Below are 19,192 nucleotides of genomic sequence, written 5' to 3'. Positions count from 1 at the left end.
ATGTGTATGACGTTAACGACATAGTTTAACCTAAACTCCGTCTGCATGCGTGTGCATTAAAATCCGCTGTTGGCCGATGCATAAACTTTATTAATCAAGGAGTTCAAATATGCGGCCTAGATGTGTTATCAGCTTAGTGTCATCTGCTTATACTCACACACGGAAAATTAATTCTTATTTCAAGTCCAGTGTACTCATTTTCACAACAAGGAATATGTCTTCTGCCACGAAATTACCAAAAGTGTTCGTGACCCGGAAAGTTCCCGAGGATGGGATCAAATATCTTAGGAATAAAGCTGAGGTAACACAGTGGAATTCAGATGACGCTATTCCACGTGGAGAGCTCAAGGAACGTGTCAGAGGGGTCGATGGTCTTTTCTGTCTACTAACTGACAAAATAGATGCAGAAATACTTGACTGTGCAGGTTTGTAAAAAAGTATTTTAGTTTTTGTGATAGGGTAAATATATGCTCGATATTTTCATCCTATACAATTTTATCATGCGACGTCAAAAAACATTATGCGGTACCAACAATGAGGTGAGAAAATCTGTGATCATGTACAAAGTGAAGACGAATTTGTGTAAATATATACCCATATATACCCCCCCCCCCCCCCCCACACACACACACACACACCACCCCCTTAATTTTCGAAGATCAAAGCAGACAACGTCGGAGTAAATTTTTGGGGCCAGGTCTATCTGCACTCTGTATGAAATGAATAGGCTACACACCTTAGTCACTTTTGAGACCAACGACAGTTCTACCGGGACAGTTTTCACGCGATACACATGTTGAACATAACAAATGATTTAGTGATATAAGTGAGTAGAGTACGTGACTATGACTGGCGGTAACAAGTCCAATCTACTAATGAGACGATCGTAACGATTTAACAGAAGGCAATATGTCTTTTGTAAATGTTGCTCATAGAGCTTCTATGATCGAGCAGTTCAGGTTGCTGATCTCGAAACACTTCACTTGGGTGAATAATTCTTTCAAATGAGGAAGCCAAAGATTGGTTGTTTTACCCAGATGCCCGCCCATGCCAGAAAAAAAGATACGCGAAGGGGTAATTGGGTTCTTCCCCAAGTCGCCATATTGCCAATCATTGTAACGGTATGATGTTAAACCAAGCATTAATTTAATAGATGTAATAGTATGTGTTTAGTGTGTATGTATTTATGAATACATCTAGACTAAACAGTCACCAAAGACTAGAACTTTATTATATTTTAAAAACTTTGAAAGTCTTATACTTAATAATGCTATTTAGTGAAACCTCTATTAACGACACCCATGGGGGGGGGGGGCAAAATACTTCCACATACAGGCAGGTAAGTTCTTTCCAATTAAACGAAATGTTTAGAACTTATGATTCATTTTCTACAAAACTACAACTTCTACTCAACAAACACATTTCAGTCCTCACTGTAGGTGTTCACTATATAGAGCGGTTTCACTATATTGTTTTAATGAATTTACTCACTTAGGTCCGAGCCTTAAGGCCGTGAGTACGATGTCAGTGGGCTATGACCATGTAGATGTAGGAGAGTGCAACAAGCGAGGTATACCTGTCGGATTCACACCAAATGTGCTGACCAGTGCAACTGCCGAGTTGACCGTGACCTTGTTATTGACAGTATCCAGAAGAATTAAGGAGGGTAAGGAAAATCGGTTATTCTCTTAAAAGGGCTTGCTCCGAGATGATCTATACATTTTAAAGCAGATTGCAACGTAAATGATATTTAACCCTTACCCTGCTAAATATCTAAAATGGACCAGTCCATCATTCAATTTGGGCCATACCACTTATTATTCAAAGGGGTGTTCACTGAAAAATTACTGACTGAATAGCGAACAGTGCAGACCATGATCAGACTGCACGGATGTGCAGGCTGATCTTGGTCTGCACTGGTCGCAAAGGCAGAATCACTTGCCGCCAGCAGGCTAAGGGTTAATACATACCATCATATTGTCAGTCGAAGATGATGTTTATAAATATGATGTAAAATATAACCAAACTCATTTGAATTCGTATCACAATTCCGAACGGCGCGACTAAAGATTTGATGAATGTTGATGAGTGTGGAGACATGTCCCTTTAACTTGGTCAAGTTTTTTCGTGTAAACAATCTCTTGCATGATGAACGACTCTCTCAACCAAATGTCCTACAGTATTTAAGGTATATTCGGTCAACAAATAAGCAAGTTCTATATAACAGTGCTATTAAAATATATCAAATATTGATGCCTAGTAACTCATATAACTTTGGTATCATTTGAAAGTGCATTGTCTACTGAAAAGAAAATATAAATTTAATAAATGACAAAATATGAACTATAATTATTTTTTTGTTTTCACTTCATAGTTTTCAAGGATAGCCTACTTCAACAGAAATCCAGTTTGATGTTACAGTAGTGATTCGTGCATATTATTATGGTCATCTTATTTACTAATTCTTGTTCAGCAGACACAACTCTTTCAAATGTTACCAAAATAACATGGGGTCACCATGCATCGAAATGTTATCTTTTTGTGGATCGGATACCTCAGTGCTGAATATGAACATTTCCTTAGTGATTAATAGCTATGTTCTAAAATTTTAGATAGGTTTTGTCTGATTATTACCTGTATATATAATCAATGTTGAGTTATTCAGTGAAGACTAAAAGATGAAATGACAATATTGAAATTTTAATGCATGATTAGTTGAAGCTGCGGTGCTCCTGTCAAGATGCTTCGTGAAAATTACTATAGTATAATTCAATTCATATGCATTGTACATTTAAAGGGACATGTTTTTCAGATGTACGTTCCGTTAGGACTGTCGGCGTCAACTCATTTATTAATACATGAATCGTATGTTAATTGACAGCCATATTACAGTTCCTTCTGTTTTCCATTGAATATAATCTATATTTGTATACAGTACTTCCTTTTGTTACTAATTATATAAAAAAGGTAAAAGGTCTGTGACACAAACGCCCGGGACATGAGTCTGTAAAAGGGACAGGGAAACCACATTTTGCTATAGTCGGTATATATTATATTTTTAAAAAAAAACAAATACAGCATAGAAATCGCCGTATCGGGAAGCTTTTATCTTCTTCGTAATTATTAACAAACGAAAGTACTTTATAAAGTTTGCAAAATAAAATTTTTGCTTGGAATAGGGACCCATTTAAACTAAATATGAAATTTGGATCTTAAAATGATTCATGTCAGTTTTCGTTTGTTTACTACAGGTATTGAGGCGGTGAAGGACGGTAGTTGGGGTACTTGGAAGCCATTATGGTTGTGTGGTCAGGGTTTGGATGGAGCGACCGTCGGTGTAATAGGTATGTTAAGGCAGTGGACCTGTAATGACTGTCGGTAATTTCCGTTTATTCACGTATTCTCCGTATGCGTGTTCGGCATTCTTTCTGATATGGCCGAAGGATCCCGAAATCATACACGGAAGAGACGTTATCACACGGACATTGCCGATTGTCATTACGGTATTATTACCTTAAACATATGACAAAAAATATATTTCTTTCTCACCAACAAAAACACAGGAAGTACGTGTATTAAATAAAGCCTTAAATGATTTCTGTCTCGGCAATAATGAATATCTCTCATTATGTACGTTGTTTTGGATTCTCATGTGCTGAGCGGATGTAAGGGCATTTATATATGATCATATATTGTTTCATGGAAAAAAGTTTACATGTATTGATATCTAATTAGGTTGAGAGACAGCCATGAATCTATTTATATTGAATTTCATTGAACACCTAGTAATATTGATTGTCTTTTCTGATGGTAATTGATAATAATTTGACTTAAATGAAAAAAATGCGAATGTTGTCAGTTCTTTCATGCAAATAGAAATAGATTTTTTTAAGATAACACATTTCTAGTAGTAGAGAATTCTTTAAGGACTTGCTTATTTATGATATCAGGTCTCGGAAGAATTGGGTTTGCGGTTGCACAACGACTGAAACCATTCGGCGTAGCAAAGATTCTTTACGCAGACGCAGAGGAAAAGGAATATGCGAACCAGCTTCCGGCAGAATATGCAAATTTAGATCAGCTTTTGGAGGAGTCTGATTTTGTTCTTGGTTGCTGCGCGCTCACTGAAGAAAATGTTGGCTTAATGAATTCATCGGCATTTAAGAAAATGAAGAAAACTGCTATTTTTATTAATACGAGCCGAGGTGGACTAGCAAATCAGGATGATTTATACCAAGCACTGAAATCAGGAGAGATTCTAGGGGCGGGGCTAGACGTGACTACTCCAGAACCACTCCCTACAGATCACCCGCTACTTTCGTTGGACAACTGTGTAATATTACCGCATATCGCTAGTGCAACATTGAAGTCGAGGAATGCAATGTCAGAACTGTGCGCAAGAAATATTATAGAAGCTTTGAATGGTAATTCTATGCCAGCCGAGGTGAAATAGTCTTAAAAACGACTTTGTACTTTTGTTTGTTATTATCTGGAAAATTGACTTTTTATGCCCCCGGCATCTGCTGATGCGGGAGGTATATAGTGATTGTCCTGTCCGTCCGTACGAGGTTCACCAAAATGGGACCGTTTCGTCTAGCATCAATACCCCTTACTAGAATTACTTAATACTAATGCAGATGTAACCTGTGACCATTCCTCATCTTCAGACATCACCTGACCTCAGTTTGACCTTGACCTTGACCTCATTTTGGACTTAGGTTGCTTTATATGGGCCATCTCTTGGTTAACCAAATGGGACCGTTTCGTCTAGCATCAATACCGCTTTCAAGAATGAATTGATACTAATAGAATTGTAACCTGTGACCATTCCTCATCTTCAAACATCACCTGACCTCAGTTTGACCTTGACCTTGACCTCATTTTGGACTTAGGTTGCTATGGGCCAGACCTGGGGTAATTAAAAATGTAATTGTAATTAATTGCAATTAAATTACATTTCCCAAGTAATTGAATGTAATTTGTAATTGGGTCATTTATCAATTACATGTAATTGTAATTTAATTAATTACAGAACAGTTCTAGGGTGTAACTGACAATTACATTTTAATTACTTTCCAATTACATGGCACATGCTAATCCAGTTTGTTGAACAAATAGTATATATAATTTGTTCAACAAACTGGATTATTATTTTATGTTTATTACCAGTGACACTTCACTTTAACATGCTAATATGCATTTCATAGCTGTGAAAAACAACAATAGAATATTATGGTAGGTGTTAACCCCTTGGACATAGCTCCTTTGTTCTGATATTTGTTTCGTTAGAACCAACTGGTAATCTTTGATGATGTTTGTCACTATGTTTTTGGAGACAATGATCAAATTAGGATTTGAAATTGTTATTTGCATAATTATTACAATGTATTTAGATTTTTATCGGAGCAAAAATTGAAATGTATGGGCCATCTCTTGGTTAACCAAATGGGACCATTTCGTCTAGCATCAATACCGCTTACAAGAATGAATTGATACTAATACAGATGTAACCTGTGACCATTCCTCATCTTCAAACATCACCTGACCTCAGTTTGACCTTGACCTTGAACTCGTTTTGGACTTAGGTTGCTTTGTATCGACAAGGATGCCACTGGGGGTATCATGCGTTTTTTGAACGCAGCTCCTTGTTTATTTGAGTAAAGGTATGTTTTCTTTCATCATGAAAGCTTGTGACTTATAGTTTTGTTTCTTATTACTTGGAAAATTGTTGTTGTTTTTATTTGAGTAAAGGTATGTTTTCTTTCATCATGAAGTATTATGGCCTTTTCGATGTTGCTAGTAAAGATACTTGTTACGATGTGTATTTCAATTAAAACTACCCTTTGTGCCAAATTAGAACATGCATGTGCTTCTATATAGACCAGTAGTTTCATTTACAATTTAATCAGTTGCTGTGTAATTTACCATATGAATAAAGTTAGCTGGAGCATCCCAGGCTGGTTCTGAATTTTGCATACCTATACTCTATTGACAGATCCACCGGGGTGGTAAATTATGATATTTCTTGGAATTTATTGAATGTACAAAAGTTTCTCTTTTCATCGTTAAATTTAGGCATAATTAAACAATGTTTTAAAACCTTCCTGAAAGTCAGTATCTAGGCAAGATTGGTCTGCCAATTACATTTTAACAATTTATGGGATTCATTACTTAAATTTCAATAAACTCAGAAATTTACAATATACTTATTGAGCTTCCAAATTGAATCTTTTGATACCCTATCCCCTCACATGCCTCTCTCAATGGCATATTTTTCAATATGGCGGGATTCATAACTGCTTCTTAAATGTTGATAAACTAAAAACTTTTTAATATACTTATTGAGCCTACCTGTTAATCCACTGATAGAATCACTCCTCCACACCCCTTCCAAACCTCTCCCAGTGGCATATTTTTTGTATGATGGGATTCATAACTAACTGTTCTTTTAATTTCAATAAAACTCAGTACTTCTCAATATACTTACGGAGCTTCCCTAATGCATTGACACATCAAGTGCTCCTCCGCCCCTTCGCAAACCTCTCTCAATGACATATTTTTATATGGCTTTTTTCATATGGCGGGATTAATAGATCTGCTACTTAAATGTTGATAAACTCATAAATTTTAATATCCTTATTGGGGCAACCTGTTAATCCACTGGCAGCTGCGGAACCGGATGCGTCTGTAGGTTTTGGATCCGTTCATTTAGCTAGCTTCAGGAATCTGCGGTCTTCTAAAGTATCTGTCCATGCCAAAAGTAATATCTGAAGTGGCATCAGATCTTCCTCTTCCATTAACCTTTACCATGCTGGACACGACTGATTCTGCCTTTGCAACCAGTGTAGATCATGATCAGTCAGCACATCCGTGCAGTCTGATCATGATCTGCACTGTTCGCCATTCAGTCAGTATCTTTTTGGTAAACACCCCTTTTTACAGTTAATGGTACTATCCAAATTGGAAGATGGACAAGTTCAGTATAGAAATTTAGGTAAGGGTTAAAGCGAGAAAGTGGTCATATGACAAACGGTACTGTCTCATGATGGCTTACAATATTCCTGAAATAATGCTCGGATAGGTACCTTAGTCTCTTTCCTGCACTATTGAATCTTGAAAGTCTCGATTAAACATGAACTGTGTTATTGTGTCTTACACCCAAAATTAAAAAAAAAATGTTGTTTTTTTTGGTGTAGCAAATCCTGTATCTTTTTAAAACAAATCTTATTTTTAGCTCGACTATTCAAAGAAAATGTAGAGCTATTGGACTCGCCCGTGCGCCGGCGTCCGCGTACCGATTTGGTTAAGTTTTTATATGTAAGCTGGTATCTCAGTAACCACTTGCGGGAATGGATTGAAACTTCACACACTAATTCACTGTGATAAACTGACTTACACTGCACAGGTTCCATAACTGTTTTGCTTTTTTACAAAATTATGCCCCTTTTTCCGGCGAGTTAAGGTTTTGTATGTAAGCTGGTATCTCAGTACCTATGAACGGGAATGGATTGAAACTTCACACACTTGTTCACTGTCATGACCTGACATGCAGTGTCACATTCCATAACTCTACTTTGCATTTTTACAAAGATATGCCCTTTTTTGACTAGTTTTTGATTAAGGTTTTGTATGTAAGGTAGTATCCCAGTACCAACTAATTGGAATGGATTGAAACTTCACACACTTGTCCACTGTGATGAGCTGATAAGCTCTGCGCATGTTCCATAACCCTGTTTCGCATTGTGCCCATTTTTCAACTTCTGTATTCTGACATTCATTTAATAGGTGGGCCGGTGGTCTAGTTGAGTCCCGGTCCAGGCACTGGAAATTTTCGAGATGCTCTTGAGTTTCTCCCACCTAACTTAGAGGCCTGTACCGGTTCTTCCCAGGAAAGCCCCGATCTCACTGTCACGGTTTGGTCTCCCGGTTTATCCCGGTTCAGTGATCCGGGATAAAAACGGGATAAACCTTGTTCAACCTTGTTGAACCTGTGTACTACCTTGACGATTCCGTGAACGTCCGGGAAGATCCTTGATGAACCTTGTCAAACCGGCAAACGGCCCCGGTTGTTTTAAAATGTTTAATACAACCGGGAATCACCGGGAACGATGGTTAAAACCGGCATATTCCGTGCAATATCGGCGCAATGCCGGTGTAATGAAGTATTTCGACCCCCATAGAATAATGACCGGGGGGTCATTATTCTATAGAAAAAGTGACCCCCGGTCATAGTATTATGACCTCCAGATCATAGTACTATGACTCCCCCACGTGAAGTAAACTGAACCTCACGTAGAATATTGACTCCCATAAAAAAACGACCTCCGGTCATTTGGTCAAATTTAGTGATACCTCATGTATTTAAGGCCTAATTGCTGCATTTTATGCCCCCACTCGGGGGAGGGGGGCATATAGATTTGCCCTTGTCCGTCCGTCCTTCCATTTGACCATTAGCCCCAGATACCATCACTTGACACAGAAATCAGAGCATTCCGCAACGGGAAAAGGGATTCTATTTCTAGACGCTGTATCTTGGTGTATACATTTTTTTTCAGGAAAATAACAATTCACAATACGTTCACAAAACACACCAGTGTCAATAATCCCTGCAAACTTCGGTATGAAGTAATTCTTCAGAAGAAAACTGCACAAGAAACTGCTAGCATAGAACTTAGTATTAATAGAAGTTGCAATACTTAGCAGTGGCAGTAAAGTACGGTAGCGGCAACAATAGAAAGTAGTAGTAGTAGTAGTAGTAGTGGCAGTGGTAGTGGCAGTTGCAGCAGCACAAAACACACCAGTGTCAATAATCCCTGCAAACTTCGGTATGAAGTAATTCTTCAGAAGAAAACTGCACAAGAAACTGCTAGCATAGAACTTAGTATTAATAGAAGTTGCAATACTTAGCAGTGGCAGTAAAGTACGGTAGCGGCAACAATAGAAAGTAGTAGTAGTAGTAGTAGTAGTGGCAGTGGTAGTGGCAGTTGCAGCAGCAGCAGCAGCAGCATAGGAATAAGTGACAGCAACAACAGCAGCAGGAGAAGAAGAGGTAGATGTACAAGACGTATTAGTGGAAGCAGGTATAGTAGTATCAGTAGTAGCAGTTGTAGTAGTAGTAGTAGTAGTAGTAGTAGTAGTAGTAGAAGTAGTAGTAGTAGTAGTAGAAGAAGAAGTACATGTAGTAATAGCAATAGAAGTAGCGGCACCAGTAGTAGTAGTACAATCAAAATGTTAACTATTGGCAATGGAGGGTATTAGAGTTGTAGATCTAGTAAAATTGTCCGTTAGGTTTGGTAGGGATCACTTTTTAATAGATATTATCGTCGAAAGTCTTTTTAGGAGCCGGTGTTTTACACGGAAATATTAACTTTTTTTAAATAGAATAATGTCCGGGAATCGATATTGTATGAGAGTTCGAATGTAGTAATTTCGGCAGTGAGTATTTTACATGGAAGGAGTCACTTTTTCTATAGAATAATAACCGGGGTCGTTATTCTATGAGATTCGAAGGGAGTCATCTTTAGGGAGTCAGTATTTTACATGGAGGGGTCAGTTTTTCTATAAAATAATGACCGGGGGGTCGTTATTCTATAGAGTTTTCAAAGGGAGTCAGTTTTTTATAAGGGAAGTCAATATTTTACAGGAAAGGAGTCACATTTTCTATAGAATAATGACCGGGGGGTCGTTATTCTATGGGGGTCGAAATACTTCATTACACCGGCAATTTCCGGTGTAACACCGGATATCCACCATGTGTCTACCGTGATATTCCGTAGTAATCCGGGGTCGCTGGCAATCACTTTATACACGGTAGAGCTGCGACGAACTACGGTCCTGGGACGGCATAGCGCAGGCGAAGCACGGTATGGCTCCGTCTTGTACCGGTGGGGGTAGGGAAAGTTACGGTAAGCCTAGGTTTATTCGCCGATTAACTCCCGGTTATATCTGGAAAATGCCGGCAAACCTCCGGCTGAGTCCGGTAGAACCCCGTTTAACAATGGACTGTTTGGGTTTAACCAGGTGTGTGCCGGGTGATTCCGGTCACACGACGATGACAGAAGGTAAGGTCACGGATCTACGACGGAAACAGACAATGAAGTTGTGGTGACATAAGGTTATAATTATGATGATTTAGTATATAAAAACATAAACAATCCTAGTTTGAATCAGTGTAGTTACAATGTTTGTTAGAGCACACGAAAATGAACTACTAAAGTATATCAATAACTAGAACAGATACAGGCTCCATCCGATGAATTATCAGTTATATATTGTTCATCTGTAAGACGTAAGGGTGCTGTTATTGGCTTCTTTTTCTTTAGGTTTGGCCCCGGAGATTGTGGGGAGTGATTCAAAGTTGATATCGGGATGGAGGTTTTTTGCCTTCCAGCAGTCTTCGTCCGTTTGGCTCTATGTTTGCCACTCAGTAGAGTCTTCTTCAAATTGGCTTCCCACTGGTGGCAATTTTCTAGCAGGTTTCTTGGTCTTCGGCATGATGTTTTGCTTCTAGTGACTACAAGATAAGTGATTTGGGGATCCGACATACGTCCTGTTTTCTATGCCACCAAGTAAGTACCGGTAGGCGCCGGTGTGTCACCGGATCACAGCCGGGCTATGACGGGATGCTACCAGCGGTCATCGGGGCACTACCGGCTACGACCCGGGTCACTCGGGGTTACACCCGGATCAATCCGGTTCATGCCGGACAATCACCGTGGATATCCGGTGTCAGACCGGGACAAAACCGGGGTCAAAGTGTAGATTCTGCTTCATTATCGGGGGTTTACCGGGGCACCGTCGGGAATATGAGATTCAACTTAGGTTTACCCTACATTTTTGCAAAAAAAATGTCACGGTTCATCCAGGTATACCGGCTAATGTTTACCGGGAGGAACCGGAGCCGTCACCGGGAATGTGAGATCGGGGCTGAAAGACGGCTTCGCGTGTATCGGTGCTTTACACCGGACACGTTAAAGAACCAGACTGTCAATTCTCAAAGAGCCAGATTAAGTTAGCCGGACAAGTCTATATCTAAAAAGGATTTCTCTCTTATCTGTTCTGGGGGCTTTATCTCACTCTGTCCCTCTGGTCAGATCGCTCTGTGTTTGTACTAGTAGAGTATGAATTTCGCACCCTGTAATTGCTTGAGTTGACAAATTACTTTTTTTTTTGTAACCGTTTTCACTTATCTTTCAAAAACTGACTGCAATCAAGTTTTTGTAGAAAAGTGTTCTTTTGTTCCCATCTACCATTATATGCATGACTCCTACGTAAGACACACTAGTATATCCTTGTAGTCTGCTATTCATGATGCCACTATTTTATTGGTGAGTGACAAATTATTCCGATTACGCGGCCTGTACCCAAGTTATTTAACAGATAAATGAGACTGACTGTGGAAATTGTCAGAGCATGTCCGTTAACACTGGAATTAAGCGGATTGGATTTGAACCATGATAAATATTCAGCTGTTGTAATTGCAGGTCTAGGCATTTAGCATAACATTAATTAACTGTACGTAGATTAGACAATTAAAAATTCAAGGACTTTTCTGTTCGTAAATGAGATTTTCCTCACAAGTAGAGACTTTTCAATGTCATTTACAACCTTCCTTGTTCGCCGAGTTGATCCGAATATACGTCCGTGACCAAGCGGATAGACACAGAATAATGGATGACTTAAAGATATGACTGAAATAAAACTATATTTCATTTTTTCGCGGTATGAAATGAATTTATTGGCAAGAAAGTGCATCCTTGTTTAAATTTGTGCACACAAACAAGTAGGAAAATATAATCTAGTGAACGGATTTAATCAAACGAAAAGTTTACATTATTAGGGGGCGTATCATCACTGGTTACATGTAACATTTCATAAACTAGTGTGAAATATCAGTGCAAACTTCATGTAATATCAAAGCTTTTATCTCATCGGAAGCTACTATTCTAAATATTGTCTATACTATGTGAATTGTAAAGTTATTTGGTTATCTTTTAAGTAACATTAACGCGTGTATTGTTTCGGATTTATTTATTAGTCAGATTGATACTGTACATGTACGACAGTTAACCGAGGTGATAGTCTCAGTTACTTTAATGACTTGACAGTGAAGAATTAACATTAAATATGACTAGATCTATATGGAGATAACTTATCTTTAAAGGTAAGGGGATATTTTCATTAGATTATAGACATCCTGTTTATATATCAATGTACATGTAAATTAGAGTAAGTATCTGACTAATATAATTGCGGTGATAAGAATTGAAACCTACACGTTGAACAAATTCAGTCTCTAGCTGACTAATATATGATGATTCTATGCACGAACTTATTCTAAAAGTAACAGCTTTCTTTGTGTTCATCAACTAAACGACTTTATCAATAAATATTGGGAAACCATTTTTGACATTATTTTTTGCAATCAGTGGAACTGTAGTTCATGAAAAAGATTTGAGAAACACTAAGACCTTCTAGTTTCTTTAGTTATCCCTTCTCTATTTTAGCCAATCCTAAGTGAGTCAATCATGAATGCATATATGTCATTTATAAGACCGGATTTAAATGTCATCTTCTGCGCAATCGACCCTTAGTTTGACCAAAGTCTAAAGTGTTCAGTACTTAATTAAACCAGTTCGGTGTGAATTTACTACTTTCCCCCTTCATAGTTGTGGGTTTTTTGTTGTTGTTTTTTTTTGTATAAAAAGTAACAGTATACACTTATTGAATGCCCTGTTGGTTAATACAGTCAGCTCTATTTGACCGAGGCCCGAAGGACTTAATGGCAGATAGTTTTTTATGGCAAGCCATTCATTGTTTTATGAAATGTCATAATAAGAAATGCACTGACACTTTTTTCCAAGTTTTGGCTTTAGATCAGTAAAGTACATGTGTTGAATATAGCAAAAACTATGTAGCGTCGATTTATCACAATATGACATATTCAATGACTCCGGTCTCACAAAATAATCTCCATTGGTCCACCGAGGTTCTCTAGAAGTAAGTTGAATCATCAGAACTCTACCAGTCCTCTAAACAGCCGTAACCCTTACCCTGCTAAATTTCTATAATGAACATGTCCATCTTTCAATTTGGACAGTGCCATTAGCTGTTAAAAGGGGTGCTGACTGAATGGCGAACCGTGCAGATCCTGATCCAACTGCACGGTTGTGCAGGCTGATCATGATCTACACTGGTCGCAAAGGCAGAATCAATTGCCGATAGCAGGTTAAGGGTTAATGTATACCATGATACCAGTATTATCCCCAACCTTTCATAGGAAAGATCTGCCTCTGTCAACAATTACCTTACCTTGCAAATGTTGCAGTGAAGAAAGAGAAAATAAATCTGATAGAAATAGGTCATATGTAAGATTTGGGTACTGGGCAAAGCGAAGGCGGCATGAATAGGTAATACGTATCTGTGGTAACTGACTTAATATCTCGCTAAAAGTAAGTTTTCAGTGTAATAAAGCGTTTTAAATACCCAACAAGGAAGGTTATCTACAATAAATATTTTATATGTAACAATTAATATCATTCCTGTAGTATGTATACAAATTTATGTAGTATAGATGTAATTGGAGGTTAAAGAAGTAGGCCATTTAAGCTTTCAAGTATATTATATTTCACCATGCAAGCAAGCAAGCAGAGAAAATGTTTACACAATTAGTGGCCTGTGAATGAACGATGGTCTTTAACACGTGACTCTGTATGGAGCGGACGCAGAGGTCCAGTGATACCACTGTCTGACTGCGAAACCAGGGTTTCGTGAGTTCGAGCCCTCACTCTTCCGACTAAAAATTACAAATATTGAGAGGAGAGTACTGTGCGTGGCTTCTTAACTCTTATGAAATTGGAGCCTATATTCTGTACCAGACACTATCCTCCAACCAACATTACTTACCGTCTTCCGGAGGACTCGTACTTACGGGTTACCAATGGTGAGATTGATGACTAACAATAAACTTATAAACAACAGCAGCAACATAACTAAAAGTGATAGAACGCTTAAGGTAGTTCTGCACGTTTGAATTGAAATTTTTCTACAATGTAGAATTTGACTAAACTCTGATTTTTCAAAACTTTAGAATATACCTAGAAAATTCAGCAAATAAAAAAGATAGGGTCGTGTGCTTGATTTTTTGCTAGACTGATTTGAAAATTTTTGACCTCACGCAATAATTCATAATGGGAGTCTATGGGAAAATCATAACTTTCATAACATTTTCACGAATAGATTTTTTTCTACAATGTAGATTTTGACGAAACTTCTCACAGTTGTTATTAAACACATGGCCTATAATTTGTTGAAATAAAATGTAAAGGTCCGTGTGCTTATTTTTTAGATATTTGACCATGATCAAAGTAAACCGGACATTTCACGCCAATTTTAAGACATTATTTTGAACTATTTAACGTGTCATATGTTTTAATATCATATTTCAACTTTAGAAATATAGCAACAGTGCCATTGTAATAAATTTACTCACAGATTTCAATTAATTTATAAAATGATTTTCATTTCCGTACGCCGAATCCAGGCTTTATTCTACGTTTTCCGGATAAATGACGTTACGCCATCACTTCCGGTTTGTCAAACGTGCAGAACTACCTTAAGTAAGTTGCAGGCAAAAACAACTCTCACAGCTCACAGGGTTAATCAAAATTAACAAAAAGCAGTTTTCTTTTTAGATGTGTCTGGGTTTCTTTCCATGAAATAGTTACATCATTACAGGAGCATTGGCATGTTAATTTCTCAACATACAAGACAAATAATATTTCTAAAACATTATGCAACAAAATCTTAAGTACAGTATTAACGTCAGTAGAATGCCGAGGACTTCAAACATAGTCTCCCTTGCCAACATACAAATTGACACTAAAAATTCTACAGATGATAAGCTTTTTAACTGATTCTGCAGTTATTCTGCTTGGTTGCATTCTGCGCTTCTAAAGGATCGTTTTTCATGTTTTACAGATTTTATTATTTCATATGCGATTTTCACGAATTTTAGTGCTTACTGTTTCGATGTTAATAGAAATCTGAGTTTGAATAAGCGATACTGGTAAAGTAAAGGCAAGTTTAAACAGGGATATCAGCCTGTTTGCAAAACCGTTAAGTAAACTTTCATTTGACACCTAAGAGCAACAACAACAGCAACAACAAACCCGGAAAATGATGATAATGGACGGATTAAAACAAAATAGACTACTGTATTTCTAACGACGATTAAATAGCGCATGTATTTCCTGGTCACTTTCCTTGTTGCAAAAATAGTAACGTGCCATTGTATTGAAGTTCTGTTTTAATTGTTCCTCTGGCTACATTTTTTTAATTAAGAATGGGGCGAAGAGAAAATGCGGTATTGGCGGGGTGAGGTGGGGGCGGGGAGGGGGGGGGGCGGGGAGGGAGCGGCAATAATTTAGATTCTCAAATAGTGAGTATAGCTAGTGTTGGAACTGTTGTAACCCTCCTTTTGAGAAAAATGTCAAGAATGTTTTTCGTCTAATTTACGATCAACTTCAGTGTCAGCTAAAGACGATTATCTTACCGCATTTTTCTATGAAATAGCACAAAAATCAGTTGATATTAGATACTATTCAAATTCGTTTTAAATCTCTTGTTTCAGTATAGTAGCAAATGATTTGGCTAGCTCATCTATCTACCGAGATGTACAGTTACTGATTAATCATACAATAAATAAATGTATATTGGCGACTCGTGACAGAAAATTATAGTGCACATTTACCAAAACAAAATAATGTCCTGCGCCGAAAAAATTGGATAGGTCGCACATTCACTGGCTACGGTCGTGTAATTTTATACATGTTTGATTTTCATGTATTAATGCATCAGCGTTTTACCGCCGAAAGATAAATACAAAGATAACAAAATGTTAATCTGCCTTTAACTAAAATTGCACTCTTTGTACATGACAAAAATACAGTTGAACAATTTTCAATAACGAAACATTTTTGAATTATTTTTCCACCCCAGTTAAGATACAGTCATAAACTGAAGTTGTATAATATATAATAATTATATGGACACACAGATTGTATTTCATGTATACATACGGTGTGTACCTGAAAAATTAATGATGTGTACATGTAGTTTCGTACATACGTTTATCAAACCTAGCATTGTTAAAGTGCATAATTCTGGAAATCAGTTTCAGTAATCACTAAAACAGAAAATAAAAATGCTGAATACTGTTTTAACAACTTAAAAGATTTTAAAGAAACAATTACAGCATGACGAAACGGTATCAAATTGAAAAGTATTATTACATTAAAATCATAGTTTCATTTTAACTAACACCTATGTAAGGTTCAACGTAAAATTGAAATTTACATTTTTTCATGTATTATATTATCAATTTTTAAGTGATTTTGCGCAGGTCCAGTACACCATAATGTTTTAACGTGACGCATAACTATATCATGTATAATTATATTGGTAAAATCATACCGTATTTCTCATAGAAATAAATACATAAAAATCGCGCCATTTAATATATAACATCTTTTAACCCATTCAAACTTTAGCCATAAGTTGGAAAGCAAATAAAGGATAAATCATGGATATTGGAGTATGTTTTTTTTTTTAAAGATAAATTTAGCTTTATAAAATTTCAAATTTAAATTTTCAGGAATTCAGTTGTAATGGTTTCAGAAAGTCAGTTGATGCCCTAAAAGTACAAGACATCATCCCCTTAAAGAAGAGAGAAAACTTAAAATGAATAAATAGAAAAATTTAAAATGCAACATTCCGCGGAAAATCTTAAAAGCATCGTTGCAATAACCTTTAAGTTTTGCGCAAATCCTAGTTTCCCTTTTTGGCATACATTGAAAATTAGATATCCCAGTTTATACTACAATGTCAATATGTGTAAGTACCAAGACGCAATAAGTAATCCTTTCCGGTGTTTGGATAATGCATAATGTGAAGAATTGGCGGAAGTGTGAAATGAATGTGACTGTGGAGAAAAGAATAGTTAAAGTAACCTGAGAAGTGCCATATTACTGTTGTAGCTGACCAAGTTTTTGGCAGCTATTCGACATTACTTATTGTTCAACAGTGACCTTGGGCATTTTCATTTGTTTACTTCCCGAAAATACAAAGGAGAGAAGATGAGTAATTGCATGTATATAGGTATTGGATACCTTTGAAGTACTTAATGCATCTGTCAATATTTTGCCCGCCCGGGGGAGCGGCGGGCATACACGGGACTTTAGACAGAAGACCATTCCCGACAGGCGGGAATTTGACAAACATTTGATGTACCAACCAGGCTCTAGGGTGGGATTTAGACAAAAAAGAAATTCTTAGACAATATATAACTGCTAAATCGTTTACTTTTGAATAAGAATTTAAATCGCGGTGCCTTGTATTGCGTTTTGACTAGGAACATATTTCGAAAAAAAATGACATACAATCCGCGATACTGTGGCTAAGAAAAACTCACAGGGGCCAGAAGAGGGTTGTCGTAAGCTCAACATGCTTGAAACGTTGGTTTGCTTAAGTCGACATTTTTGTTTGATGGTGAAAGAAGACCACAGGTACCCCTCAGGAAGTTATTTCAGGCATGGGCGGAAACTTGGGTAGAACCAACGAGCTTCCAGAATCTGACCGGCTGGCTTCTTGGCATGACGGCACGAACAAGGCTCAAACCTACAGCTGTGTTATAGGAATATATGAGCCGCGCCATGAGAAAACCAACATAGCTTTCAAAGCCTATTACAATTAGAGAAACCGTTAGCGAACAGCATGGATGCGCAGTCTGGTCTGGATCCATTCTAGTCGCAAATGCACTATGTTGGTTTTCTCATGGCGCGGCTCAATTATAATTAAATACATGTATTGTAGTGTCAATGTGCCTTTGAAGTGCACGGTTTGCCAATATATCGTTAGGACATAAACAATTTAACTCCTCATTATTTTTTCTTAGGTATTCCAGGCAAACATAAGCCCTATTATGAGTGCCAAAAGGCGTGGAAATGACACCGGAAGTGTGCCCGGTGGTGGATCAAAGATACAGAACGTGAAGCTCGTGCTTCTAGGAGACCAGGGGGTGGGGAAATCAAGTATTGCTCTGAGATTTGTACGAGGCGAATTTACCGAAAATTCTGAAGCAACTATTGGTGGTAGGTTTTTACTTTATTAGGTAATTCATCAAAAAATAATTCAAGCATACTGATTAATTAAGCTGACTTACTATCCAGTCTTATGCGAAAACAACATGCGGAACCACCAGCTGTCACTAGATGTACAACCGGCGGATGATACTGTGTTTCCTGATTCCTCGTTACTGACTGATTAATACTAATTTGAACTTCGGCATTTTTAGCTCGACTATTCGAAGAATATGGAGATCTATACTACTTTCGTCAGCGTCGGCGTCGGTGTTGGTTAAAGTTTTTAATATCTTGTATACCATCAAAGATATTTACTTCGAACTTGGAACATTTGTTTATTTTAACAGTCTCTACTTCATTATACTTGTATACAATAGTACATTACTCTGTCAAGTATTTTGGCTGAATTATGGCCCTTTTTAGACTTGGAAATTGGTTCAGTTTTCATTTTTTGTTTTTCAAAACTATTTGACATGTGCCTTTGAAACTTCGAACACTTGCTTATCGTCATGTTCTCCATCTATAGGCAAGAGTACACAACTCTGACTAGTGCGTTGGCTGAATTATTGCCCTTTTTGACTTGGAAATTGATTCAGTGTTCTATTTGACATGTGGCTTTGAAATTTTGAACACTTGTTTATCGTTATGATCTTCATCTGTAGGCAAGAGTGCATAACTCATTCAACATTTTTGGCTGAATTATGGCCGTTTTTTGGATTCGGAAATCAGTTAAATGTTTCGTACAAGTCCATATTCTGTCTAACTTGTTTGTCATGGCTATGAAACTTTGACCACTTATTAACCATCATAGTCTACATATGTAGGCAAGACTACATAACTAGGACAAGGACTTTGGCTCAGTTATGGCCTTTTTTGACATAGAAATTAGTTTCGCATACCATTCCATATTTTGTCTAAACTGTTTGATATATGGCTTTGAAACTTTGAACACTTGCTAACCATCATGGTCACACATTGCCATATACTAGTGGTTCAAGATTTATCCAGTTCCACAAGTACAGGTACATTGTTTGTCTAATCATTTTTTTCTT

The 19,192-nt window shown here is 37.4% G+C and overlaps 2 protein-coding genes across 4 annotated transcripts in view; both read left to right on the top strand.

Annotated features, from left to right (window-relative positions):
- Positions 1-19,192, top strand: part of LOC123537780 (ras-related protein Rab-5C-like) — a 329,876-nt gene that overhangs the window by 304,739 nt on the left and 5,945 nt on the right. The window contains exons 1-2 of one of the 3 annotated variants that reach the window (XM_045321567.2): positions 11,642-12,163; positions 17,954-18,149. In XM_045321567.2, the coding sequence (XP_045177502.1) occupies positions 17,981-18,149 (169 nt within the window). In that variant the 5' untranslated portion in view covers positions 11,642-12,163; positions 17,954-17,980. Of the gene's footprint in view, positions 1-11,641; positions 12,164-16,500; positions 16,595-17,953; positions 18,150-19,192 lie in introns of those variants that run through there. The other 2 variants (XM_045321565.2, XM_053530419.1) reach the window with 2 other exon arrangements.
- LOC123537964 (glyoxylate reductase/hydroxypyruvate reductase-like) lies at positions 40-5,042 on the top strand. The gene is made up of 4 exons (XM_053530416.1): positions 40-425; positions 1,496-1,666; positions 3,252-3,344; positions 3,951-5,042. Exons 1-4 carry the CDS (start codon positions 110-112, stop codon positions 4,451-4,453), a joined length of 1,083 nt encoding a protein of 360 aa, XP_053386391.1. The 5' UTR covers positions 40-109; the 3' UTR covers positions 4,454-5,042.

Source organism: Mercenaria mercenaria, chromosome 18 (assembly GCF_021730395.1).
Source record: "Mercenaria mercenaria strain notata chromosome 18, MADL_Memer_1, whole genome shotgun sequence".
Classification (NCBI taxonomy): Eukaryota; Metazoa; Mollusca; class Bivalvia; order Venerida; family Veneridae; genus Mercenaria; species Mercenaria mercenaria.
This window is presented reverse-complemented; position numbering and strand designations above follow the sequence as displayed.